The sequence below is a fragment of the Ischnura elegans genome, chromosome X, assembly GCF_921293095.1.
Source record: "Ischnura elegans chromosome X, ioIscEleg1.1, whole genome shotgun sequence".
Lineage (NCBI taxonomy): Eukaryota > Metazoa > Arthropoda > Insecta > Odonata > Coenagrionidae > Ischnura > Ischnura elegans.
The window spans coordinates 35879212-35892071 of record NC_060259.1 but is presented as its reverse complement, the minus strand read 5'-3'; the positions used below and the strand labels follow the sequence as shown (position 1 = coordinate 35892071).

Here is a 12860-nt window from a genome sequence, read left to right as displayed (position 1 = left end):
GGTTTTTCTAACGAACCTAATGACTACTCTATCTTAAGAGCCGATATTTTACCAATTCCTACATTTCAAGACTTTTTCTGTGCTTTTACCCTTGTAACTATTTGTAGGTACTACCAATCATCGACCATTATAACGCATATTTGTTGGTAAATTTTCTATTTAAAAAATTAGTACTCTGATATTTTTACGTACCAAATGTATTTTTACGATCCCCCCAAATTTTCTATGACATACTGAGCCCTAATAACCTTTCCCGCGTGGAAACTAATAAATTAATATACACTATCAATAGAGCAAGTGAAATTAAAACTTGAAAAAACTCATTGTTATTTGTAAGAAATATTATATATAACACTAGGAGGACGGGAGTTTCGCGCTACCTAGAAGGACGGCTAGGGGTCATTTGACCCCTAAAATGTATTTTGGAATAAAACGCCTAAGTTTCAACCAATATTCAGTTTAATCGTATTAATTGTTGAATCAGTTCACTACAAACACTATTTAACATTATTAAATATTATTCCGATCGTCAAAAGTTAATAACAATTATTTTAAAGAATCATGAATTAAACCGTATGTAGTCGTCGATTTCAAATCAAATAATGAAAAAAAATACATTCAATACAAAAGTTGTATCTCATGTTTAAACAATAGGGGTACTGGGTTTACAAAATTTGCATTAAAATTTTTAAAACTTACTACTTTGTTGTAAATCTCAGACTGACAGTATTTTTTCAGCGCTGTTTCCACAAAATAATTTTTTGCGCTGAATGCGTTCATTGGACGATTTTTTCATCTACATCTAATTCTACACACTAACCCGCAAGCCAATTAAAAGCGTGTGGCAGGGGGTGTTAGGACTCCAGCCATTTGCACATGAAAAGGAATTTGGAAAATGGAAAGGAAATTGGTGCAATGATTCAATTTGATGGTATTTGGCACCGTTTTCTTTTTTAAGCCCGTGGAGATATGGCTGTTGGATTTGGAGGCGTGTAAATAAATTGATTCATGCTATCCATCATATCTACTCCCGCTTTGTTTTTATTATGAAATAGGATGGTCTCTTGTATTCTTTTATTCGTTTTGGAAATAGTGTCGTCTGAGATCATGCTGCTGAGTGAAAGTAGGTACATTATTGTTCTAGTTTGCCTGATTCTACGTAAGAGTATGGCCTAAGGTATTTTTGAACACTCGCGTTGAATGGATTACATGGCTACTTTTAGGGGTCATGGATATTTGTGCGTCACGCCTGTTTTTTTTCAGATCGTCCATGCAAGGGAAGTTTTCCATTTTTTTATGACTTCCTGCCAGCTGGATGGATGGAAAATAATTGTTACAAGTTACACTTATTCCTGAATTCTTGTATGTTACGGTCATTTTAGTAACTATTTATTTCCCCAACGCTTGATTTGATGGTAAATCATCATCTTTGCCACAATATGGAAATTCATTTAGGCTGTATTTTCATTTCACATCTGTCAAAATCCAGTACTCGATTCCAAATTTACCTGGTTTATTTGGAATTTACCTCATAAAAGGACAGCTGCATTTTGTTGGATAGAGCTGTGCATTTGCTATCACGCCAAAGTCGCCGTCGGATTCACTATCTTGGACTTCGTCGCTTCCATCACACGCAGATGTTGATGGATTGGTCAGAATGTCCTTGAACTAATGCTTACGAATCACTTCCAGACTGATCTTCAATATTCCCTACAGCTATATGAATCGCGATGATTCTCTTCTCTTGATATATTTCTCGACTTCTTACTTTCTTCATCAACTCGCTACTGATATGCATGCAAAAAAATTTACAAACGAAAGCGCATTATGGTAGAATCTTCTGTAGTTGCATAGGAGGCATATAGAGCTGGAGAGCATTAGAAATTCATACAAAAGGACAAAATTTTCAGATGTAACGCTAATTGCCGTTCGAAAGGCAGGGACTCAACCGCCAACCGTATCCTGATTCGTATCTTCCAGGAACGTGCAGTAATGCTTCTTCTCCGACCTACGTGTGGATTCCAAGGGTAGTATTTACAGTAGAATTTTACAGTCCAACCAATTCCTCCGCTCTCTCAAAAAGAGACAGGATTTTTCCCCAGGACGCAGCGTGCAGTCAACCCGCCCCAAACCCCGACGGGGTCAGGCGGCACTAATGCTTGACACACTGCAAATGGTCAAGTGACAGTGCCGTCAGGCCAGAAAAATGAAAGTTATTCGTAAACCTGATGAGTCGATATTGAAAAAAATGTCTCTAAGAGCTCTGAATCTTGGACGACGGAAAAAATTCTTGGGATAGGTACGTGACGATTTTCCGGTGTGGGTAATACAATAATCATTGAACAATAAATAAAACAAAATTAAAATATCACAATTACATGAATTTACGCAAATCAAGGATTGAAAAGGTTTTATTTCCCTTTGCTGCCCAAAAAATATCGAAAGATTGTGCACAAAGAGTCGCTATGCCTAGGTTTTCGAATACAGATAGGAGCCCTTGGGACGAAACTGGCATTGAACCGGGTACTTCCAGATTCAAAATGAAGCAAATCATCTACCGCACTAGCCTCTTAATGATTACATGATATACATGGCACTAAAGGGCCCACGGGTAAGAAAATAGCGCGAAAACTAGTTGTGGGTCAAATGACCCCTAGCCGTCCTTCTAGGTATAACACGTCATAAAAATTTAAAACAAAACATTATTGTTGAATTTTCACTAATTTATCAAAATATAGACCAAAATGAACAAAGTCAAAAAGTTTCAAAATTAAAAAAAATATTTTAATAAGAGAAAAATAAATTTGAATTCTGAAAATGGGTCAAATGACCCCTGCCGTCCTTCTAGTGATAAACGCTTATGAGCACAAATATCGAAAATGACGTAGTTTCTCGGTTAAAACTCGGGTTCCGGATAGCCACCGTTCCACTGCACATGCGTTTCCCTTAGCAAAGGCTTTAGGGTAGTTCGGCTTCAATCCTACATGACCTCTACCTTCCGCTTTTCGTTCTTTAATCTCCATGGCTGTAAATCATAAACCGCTACTAAGCCATTCTGCGTTAATCTAACATTTTTATGTCCATCGTTTTATCGTTTCATAAGCGAGTAATATGAGAAAACTAAGGGCCTCCGCAGGAATAGAAGATATTTTGTCTTGTATACTACACCGGAAGCGGATTTCTAACGTTATTAACCCATATTTTACCAGCGTGTGTTTAAACACACGCCAAGTACGCGGAAATTAAAAAAATAATTTCTAGCCACTCTTGAGAGGCAACCATTTTCTAAATACTTTGACTCATTCTTTGAAACCTCTGAAGTCTCATTACATCTTGTATTACAGCCTACTATCCCCAGGTTGGCCACCATTGAAAAAAAATATTACCCCTGCATGTGTAAATTGAAAGGCAAACTGTTTAACCTTCATCTTCTTGAGAACACCAGATGCGAACATAAAACTTTTCCTGCCTTTATACATTCGAATGTTGAGGAAACATGATGTTAGTAAAGTAATTCCCGTGAAGATAATTGTAACACTTCAATGAAAGCGCAAACTTTGTGTGTGTTTAAACACACGGTGGGATAAACAGCTACTCTTCCCTAAACCAATTATGGTATTGCCTTACATTGTTGAGCTGTCTGTAAACGTCTCAGATGAGTTGTTCTTTGCTCACAATGTATTTCAAAATCATTGTAACTCGATGCCTGAGATAATTATGAGGTTGAAGAGCTAAAATATAATCCATGTACTTAGTTTGAGATTCTCGCTAAAATGTAACTCTTGCTCCTCATGGCTAGACACTATATATATAAACGACCGACCCAAGGGTACCTGCCATTGCGTTTTGCAAGCTTGGCAGCTGTAGACCAAGTGTTCGTAAGTTCTGTGCTTCGCAGTTGCCCAAAAAATTTCCTAAGTTTAAATTATTTTAGCTCATCCATTTGTTTGCTGTGCATCACAGTGGATCCTGAGAACACCTTCGCAATGTCGACAAACAACAGAAAACGGTAAGAATTGCAAATATTTATTCACTTCCTCATTAAAATAGTTTTTAGGTGTCATTACGCCATCTCAAGCTGTGTTTAGAACTATGAATCAAAATGTCCGATCTCTTTTAGGTCAGAACTCAACACAGAAGACATCTTATTTGAACTCCACAACTTGGATGACAATGATGAACGAGGGCGAGAAATTGATGGAGCAAACACTGTAGATGTGGTTATTCTTCCAGCAAGGGATGGTGACTGCTCTGATGAAGATGATGCACCTGAAGAATGTGAGACTCCAGAGTGCATAAAGGATTTAGGCAAAGGTGTCCTAGCCCAATTAGGTGAGGTACGTCTTGACACTAATCACGGTAAAATTGATTTACCACTTTTTTCTGATGACTGTTCCTCAACAAGCTCAAACAATAATGAGGTTAAATCTGATTTTGATATGTCTAATGAAAAGAATGGGAAAAATTGTCATAGCAAGAGAAGGAAAGTAGCTAAGAGTTCAATCAATGTTTGCTCGGCCACCAACACTCATAAAAAATTTAGCCATTTAGAGGCAGGTAGTTACCGTAAGGAAGATAGATCATGGAAAAAATTAACTCTGAAAACAAATAACATGCCACCTTTAGAGCCTGTTCGTATGCAGCCAAAACCAGAGTTATTAGATAAAAGTCCTTTGGAAATGTTCAAGAGGGTTTGGGACGAAAATTTTGTGAATATGATATGTATAGAAACAAACAAGTATGCTGTTCAGAAAGGTTTATCCAATGCCGAATTTTCTGTGGACGATTTGTACAAATACCTTGGCGTGTTATTACTTTCTGGCTACTGTTGTGTTTCATTCAGACGTATGTATTGGGAAACCAAACGAGATACTTTCCATTCTCTAGTTGCTGGATCAATGAGCCGCAATAAATTTGATTTGATTCATAAATGCCTTCATTTTAATGATAACACCCAGATAGATAGCACTGATAGGATTTACAAAGTTAGACCTGTAGTAGATCACATGAATAAAAAATTTACCGAGATCATAGAATGCTTCGGTAGTGAGTTTTCTCTGGATGAGGGTATGGAGCCATACTTTGGGCGTCATTCAATGAAGCAATTTATTAGAGGAAAGCCCATCCGTTTTGGTTACAAAATATGGTGTGTTACAACTTCAAAAGGATACCTTCTTAAATTTAGTGTTTACACAGGAAAAACAGACAGACCCAAAGGCATCTCTCTCGGTGCCCAAGTGACAGAATCCATGTGTGTAGATTTCCTTCCTCCTGGTTCAAAGCTATTTGTAGACAACTTTTTTACCTCACTTTCATTGCTAGAAAAACTGAAAGAAAGTAATATAAACTGCATTGGAACTATAAGAAAAGACCGCATTGAAGGAGCCCCTGTTGTAGATGTGAGCAAGGAGGAACGCGGTGCATTCTCCGCAATCACTGATAAGAACAGTCCCATTTCACTCATTCGCTGGCATGATAATGCACAAGTTACTATTGCCACAAACATGGATTCAAAAACTGTATTCGGCCTTAGCTCCTGCACCCGTTGGAATTCAAAGTATAAAAAACATATGAAATTATGCCAGCCACAAATTGTGAAAATGTATAACCATGGCATGGGAGGTGTAGATTTATTTGATCAACAGCGCGCAGTGTATCGTGTGAAAATAAGGTCAAACAAGTGGTACTGGCCTTTATTTAGATTTTGTCTGAACAGCAGCATTGTTAATTTGTGGCATATTTTCCGAATAAACAATCGGAAAAGCAATCAAATTGATTTTTTGAGAGAGGTTGTTATCGGGCTACTGTCAAGTGATACTCAGCCTAAATTAGTAGCACCAAGAACAATGAGACAAGCTATAACAGATGGAAGGTTTGATGGTTATAATCACTGGATAAGTAAAATTAAGACCCATCGGCGGTGTGGTCACTGCGGTAAAAGCTCAAAGTTCATTTGTGAAAAGTGCAATGTGGGCGTACACCCTGATTGTTGCTTCAAGGAGTATCATGTAAAATATCAGTCCAATTAGTGATATGTCACAAAAAAATTTTCGAAATATAAATTGAAAATTTTGTAATTTGTACTACTGTAAAATATAGAAATGCATTCTAATGTGCAATGTGTAAGTTTTTATTGAGCATGAAAATGTATGACTTCAAATTATGATGCTTAAAAAGAAATGGGCTCATATAATAAGTGTGAAACACAATGTCTTATTAGTTGTTTGTGAAATAAAATTGTGTAGAGAACTCACGTATTTTTTATTTTGCATTCTACCCTCACATTGATCGCAGGCAAGTCTGATCTGGGCTTTATCCCACCGTGTGTTTAAAGACACGGGCTCTCCCAGCAAAAGTACGACGTTCTGATTTTTTTAACTATTTTTCCCATAGCAAGTAGTACAAATAGAGCAGCATACCAAAAAATCAGTTACCAAATAGGTAAAAATGTGTTCCGGGATAATATGGGTTAAAGCATGTTTTGAAACAACAGAATGCAGCAAAGTAATTGCTGAAAATTTTTGAAATTTGAAATAAGGTGCTCCGTTCCTTGGAAATAATAGATTTCTCGGTACCTTATTTTCTATTTGAGGGAACAGCAAACCTGAAAAGGTCCATGTAATTGTAAATTTTGTTTAAAAAAATGCCAGTCTCTCTTTGTTCTTACGTCAATTAAAATCCTGATTTTGCCTGTTCGCAAACCTTCATTGGCCGGTTTGTTTGTTTTGTGCTCTGACGTGAATCGCGTGTTTTACGTAAATAAGGAAGAGCATAATATTTAAGTAAATTCAAACAATATTTTGAAGTAGTTTTCCTATTATAAATGTCACATTTACGAGGTAATTATATGCAGTTTCGGTTTACATTGCAATTAGAGATGAGCTATTGTGTATTTTGAATTACCAACTGCGGTATTAATTTTCATAGAACCCCCGATAGCACTGAACAAAGAATTTCTGCTTTCTCAACATAGAATACCTGCACAGTTGAGTTGAACACTATTCTTAGTTCGGAAAATAGGACGTGAATTTCGTACCACCACGAGTCTTTCAGCTTTCCGTCTTCAATATTAGATTGGTGAATAAGAGATATCTTGGGAGAATCGATCTCCTTATATAGTTAGTGATTCAAAGAACCTAATGCTATAAGTGCTCTATTCAATGATTAATATATTTAGAGCAAAGGGCCGCTCAAATTTAAAATTGCCTTCCATTGATATTGGCATCAGAGCAGTATAGCCTCAGACCCTCAGATTAGGTTTTTGCTACTTTAAAAGTGGAAATTACCCTAATTTACTCCATGATCGTAATAATCAACTACTCAGGAAGTAATCAACATCAGTTGTACGAATGAATACTTGAAATTCTAACGGTAAAATTGGCAAACGATTGAATGATTGGAAATTATTTATTAGAATTCACCCATGAAATTTGTCAAAACCATACTCAGGTGAAAAGGCCATAAAGGTGCATTATATATCTGAATATTTTTTGTTCAGTATTACGCCATATAGCATGTATTCTATTGGCTTGCTTTCATTGCGGACAACATTAATTACCCACGAATATCATGAAAATTAACGGCCACTACTTTTGATCGTCATTTTGTGGTATTATATCACTCCATCGTTAGAAGCATATCATTCTTCAACTAATATCATTCGAATGTAATGCAATAAATGTTCCAAAACCTATCTTTTACAGACAAAGCTGCATCAATACTTCTATAAATAGAATCCTAAGCTTCGCTGCTGCGTTATTTGAAACTCTTTATGAACGTTATAGTTATAAAAGCCTTTGACAACTTCACAGGAAAATAATAGTTTTAGTAATAGGAAACAGGAGAATAATAATAATAGTATTGCGGTGGGGATATTGTGGTCATTGCAAATTAATGCCAGATGCCTGGTGGACATATTAGTTTAGAAAGGCATAAAAATCTTAGGGTAAATTTCATTAAATAATGTATTGAAAAAAAATTTTGGAATTATTTCAGTGTCATTGAAAAGCGTGTAGTCGACCCAAAGTAAGCAATGAACTCTGGTAAATACATGGAAATTTTTCTTAATACGGTCGATTTCGTTATTTCTAAGTAGGTATCGTAAGTCGAGCTTAGATACTTTGATTTTCCGGCTATGCATATGCTGTTGACGGCAGCATTGGTAGAATGAATGAAGTAAGTGAGTACTAATAAATTTATTGTTTGTCTTTTTTTATCCACCTTTATTTTGAAGGACCTAAATCTTTTTTACCCAAGTTCGATAAACACATTGAACTGAAGCGTCAGTCAGTGAAACATCAAAATACACGATTAGAGTTGCAGTGATGTACGCTTAGTAAACGATAGGAGGGGAAGACTATCTTGTAACTGATGTGGATTCGATCCAAGGGAGTCAACAATGCTGTCGATGCTTTGAATAAATTCTTTCATAGAATAATACAGGGAGTAAACACAAGTTTCCAGAATACCCATCGTATTTATAGACAAAGCGTAACTACACGGCTCAGTGCCAAGGACGTTTTCATGCTGTGCCTCGGGAGAAAAGATGTTGTCTCCCTACTGCTACGAAAGCATCGAGGGAGTCAGCATTTTATAAGCTATATAGAAATAAATAGATTATCTGTATTAAGGATATCCCATTTGAGTTGTATGTTGCTCTTGTTAGGGCTCATAAAATAAATGAATTGGTATGTTTAACCTCGCATGTTGTAACTAAGTTGCTATTCTTTAATGTTTAAATTTTATTATATTTTTCGTCAATATTTACGATTGAACAGGTTCTTCTACCTTACGCTCGGTGATATGACGCCGCAAAGTTTTGAAATTGATTGAATAATAAAGTGTCAGCGAAATTCCGTATCTCTGATCATTCATTTAAAAAATTAATAGTCGATTTTGAGCTATTGCTCAACAATACAATATTTTTAAATAATTACTAAGCTCTTTGTGGTAAATCCGAATCGTATATTTCCACCCAAGGATGCCTTCATTATACTACGCAAGAAATAGTTATGTTTAATCTGCATAAAACTATGAGGAGTAAATCTCGATATCTGCTGCCCGCAATGGTACATTCTCATTGTCTTTATTATATAACTTTGCTTGCAGTAGCTTTGCAGAAGGGGGAATATCTGAAATTCTACGCCGTATCTATTGATAAATACTGAACATAAGTTGGCACCTAAATTGAAATTTATAAAACCCAAGGTTTTGGTGTAATGTAACAAAATATATTCATAAAAATTTTAGCATTTGTGACTGCCAAAATTTGTCGTACTGAAAGTTGTTATCAGCTATATCACACCATTTTCAATATATGCACCATATACCATGTATATATTTCAAATAACGTAATGTTACTGTTAGCATTTACTCTGTATTTCATTGCAACTAAAATTATGACATAATTATCAAAATAAGGTGGAATTCGGTCAACCTTTTTCACATCATTTGTACTAATATCGTGACTTCAAGTACCTATTTCCTTTGAGACACTCTGTATTCCTTAAAGATTTCTGCTATCTCAAATCAGTAAGTCTTGCTTTTATTGTCCTATCCTACTTTTATCACATCGCCACCTTGCTTTGGCCTTCGAACATGGTATCATTCATGTGGAACTAATTCATCTCTTTACTGCGTCTTAGATAAATATTTTTCTGCATCATTCATAACACCAATTAAATGAACAGAGCCCACCACATCGGTGGTTTTCCGTGGCCATCGGCTCTTCCCGATTCTTTCCGCGCAAAAGCTCCAACACCTCCCATCTATTCTTACCCTCCCATACCAAGGCCATAATTTTCTTTCACACAACACTGCGCCCCAAGTCTAACGATCCCTTTTCCTTGTCTTAAAATATTTTTCGAAGATCCTTTCATCAGTTACCCGCTGTTTATGAGAACCCCTTGTGCTAACGCATTTATCTTCGTAATGGCCGTCGCTTGGCTCCCATATCTATTAAAATTCTGCTCCCAGTGCCAATTAGTTGCACCCTCTTCCATAGATCTTTTTAATCAAATAATCCGCATGTTGATCTTCCTTAGTTGTTAACATTTTCCTTTCTCTATTTTTAGTGAATTTCATCCCTCTTCTGTCACTATTGTTTTTCAAGTAACGCCATTATCACATGCCTGAAGGAACGAGAATCTTAACGTGAATACGAAATAGCCATGAACTTACAGTAGAATTTCCTACATCATCATTTTCCATTCTTTTTATCTCATATTCTCTAATGAATTTATTTCAGTGTGACTATGCATCCTTGTAACGATGAACTTTCATCTAAAAAATGGTACATTTTAAATCAAATATGACGTATTATAAATAAGCTTATAATAGAGCACTATTAAATCAATCCCTGTGCTTCCACTATTAATGGGGATAACATTATCATTATCATCAAAGTTGTTTGAGTCGTTCATGTTTTTTCAGTGATCCATTTACCCCACCAATTCACTTAAATTTGGATGGTATGCTTTCCATTCCCTTTTTCAGTTCACCCAGGCGGTCATCCAATCTGTTTGGGACCTAATCATCAAATCTAGACCTTGCTTACGTGCGGAACCTTAACTCGTCTCTTGGGTCACAGACTGTTCTCTCCTACGAGAAAATGATCGAATAACGGAAAATGTTTGCATGAAAGCCTTTGGCTACCTTTTGGCTAGCTAAAGAGATAAACTTCTATCCCAGTAGTTATTAAGTATATTTAAAATATTCTTCAGGCATATGTAGGTTTATATTAAGCATTCCCTCCTCCTTTGGGACACTATCCATCCAAATCCTCCGTCATACCTGCGATTCCTGTAGACGTTTCCTCTCCTTGACCACATCTGTAGCACTCCGATGTTCCTTGTCCGTCCACTTCATCAACTCCATCCATGTCCAAACTCACATCTCGAGCGCCACCAGTCTTCCCTCGTCCTTCTTCCGAAGCGTCCGTTGGTTCTCTGCTGTAAAGCAGTGCATTCCATCTCGAACTATTCTTAAGCCTTCTATGGATTAAAAAAACATATTTTTGAAAGTGAGTAGCGTTACAGAACCAAACTAACTTACTTAAAATTAATCACCTCCATTAACGAGTAAAACAATTCATTGAAATATATTGTTTTTGTTCAATGACCTTTCTGGCTTGCCATGCATAATTACTTTGCATTTAATTCGAAAAAATTCATTTAAGTGCAAGCCAACTAAATTACAATGCATTCAATATATTGAAATTGGAATAATATTAAAAAATAGAAAATATAATGTAATCCAAAGTCATTATCTGAAAATTAGGAATAAGAGATTCTTATTCAAATTGGATTTATTTATTTTTTGCAATAAATGTGAAATTAAAATATGTATGTAAACGCAGGAACTAAATGGAAACTATAGTAACAACTTTTCAGATTGTTATGCACGACTTTAAGAGTTGTATGTTTTTGTAATTATGAATGGCATTGATATGAACTCATTATTTCCATTGAAGGAACAATAGCTGGTTATATCCACAAGATTTCTAAGCATTTAAGCGTACTTTCCTATGCTCACTATTTATAGCTGAGACAATCTTAATTATTGGCCAAAGATATTCTTTCTCCTTCGCATCTAAGTCTAAAATGGTGTTTGCTATACTTAGGGAAGGCAAGCTTTAAAGGGAAGGAGAATGAGGAATTAGACTGTAAGAGACCAGTTTAAATGTAAAAAACCCAATATAATCCGCTAATATCATGATGGGAATTTGCGTGGTTCCTCAAAGACTAATAGTGTATGAGGACAAAGGCTGAAAAACAGTGGATAAAATAAAAACTCCGCATTGAAAACCTTCATCGTAGATGGTAACAAACATTGGTATTGAAAAATAGACTAATTGGGTTAATACAGCTCATATTGGCAATCAAAATGTGAACACCCTACGCAATAAAGAATACCGTTAAATATTTGAATGCAATTGATTACAGAATATTTAAGATGGTTTACGTGATAGTTAAATAAATTCTATCGTAGCAAGGCTCTATCAGAGCTGATTTTTTGAAGGTTTTCAAATATATGCAGTATTTATGACATTAAAAACGTTACTGTGAACGAAAATTTAGCATTAAAAATGTAAATTTTACATTAAAAATAATACAAAGCATTTCGAGGAAACTGCTATTTTAGCTCAAATGTCAGTTTCATGCACCTTTTTAAGAGTCCTGATAACATTTCAAGCATGCTGATGCTCTTCAGGTCCCTTACCAAGCGACTCGTCTGATAGCTGGGTAGCCTGAATGTTTGCTTATTTTAGATGCGAAGGGGGTCTTGGGCTCCAAGTCCGAAATGACGGTTTGGTGGGCGCTCAGCGCAATGAGGTGGTTGTAGCGGCTGGGAACGACACCGCGTCGATTTTTCTCTGGGCGTCGGTTGCCCGGGCTTTGTTAGAGGCAAGGAACGAATGTATCATCCCTGAAGTGGGTTGCCTCTATGATGGTGCACAGGCCAGAAATGAAGTCTTTGCATCACAGTGGAGCTTCTAAAATATCACCTCCTTCCTTCTTCGGAATGCCCTTTATGGATTTTTCTACAATCCTTTTGTTTTAGTCTAGCACTTACAGTTTTAAGTGACTCTATCAGCTATCTTTCTTGTTTTATCTACATCTACATGCTACTCATCAGCCGTCTCTAAGGCCGTTTTACACGGGGCACGAAATTGCGCAGGTTAGAGCTGCATTTCTTTCTACAATGACGTGGAATTGCGCGAATGCATGAACGAAATTAGAACAGGGGCTATTTTACCGTCTCGCATCCACGCATTCTCGCATGTCTTCTAGCAATTCACCGCTTTGCACGACGAAATTTTTATTGCGACTTCGCACGTATGCCAGATTGCGCAATTCCGT

At 36.4% G+C, this 12860-nt stretch overlaps 3 protein-coding genes across 3 annotated transcripts in view; 2 read left to right on the top strand and 1 right to left on the bottom strand.

Annotated features, from left to right (window-relative positions):
* Positions 1-12860, top strand: part of LOC124171563 (neuropeptide CCHamide-1 receptor-like) — a 289746-nt gene that overhangs the window by 187618 nt on the left and 89268 nt on the right. The gene's annotated exons all lie outside the window — the stretch shown is intronic.
* On the top strand, positions 3840-6468 carry LOC124171562 (piggyBac transposable element-derived protein 3-like). Its single transcript, XM_046550733.1, has 2 exons — positions 3840-4009; positions 4121-6468. The coding sequence occupies exons 1-2, from the start codon at positions 3987-3989 to the stop codon at positions 6027-6029; spliced, it is 1932 nt and encodes a 643-aa protein (XP_046406689.1). The 5' UTR covers positions 3840-3986; the 3' UTR covers positions 6030-6468.
* The window catches only part of LOC124171127, a 58833-nt gene continuing 56738 nt past the window's right edge, over positions 10766-12860 (bottom strand). Inside the window, exon 3 of the mRNA XM_046550264.1 lies at positions 10766-10991. Within this exon, the coding sequence (XP_046406220.1) occupies positions 10766-10991 (226 nt within the window). The remainder of the gene's footprint in view (positions 10992-12860) is intronic.

Coding starts and splice junctions, on each gene's coding strand:
- LOC124171562 (XM_046550733.1), top strand. CDS start 3,987: ATGTCGACAAACAACAGAAAACG. Junction 4,010..4,120: donor TCGACAAACAACAGAAAACG/GTAAGAATTGCA, acceptor GATCTCTTTTAG/GTCAGAACTCAACACAGAAG.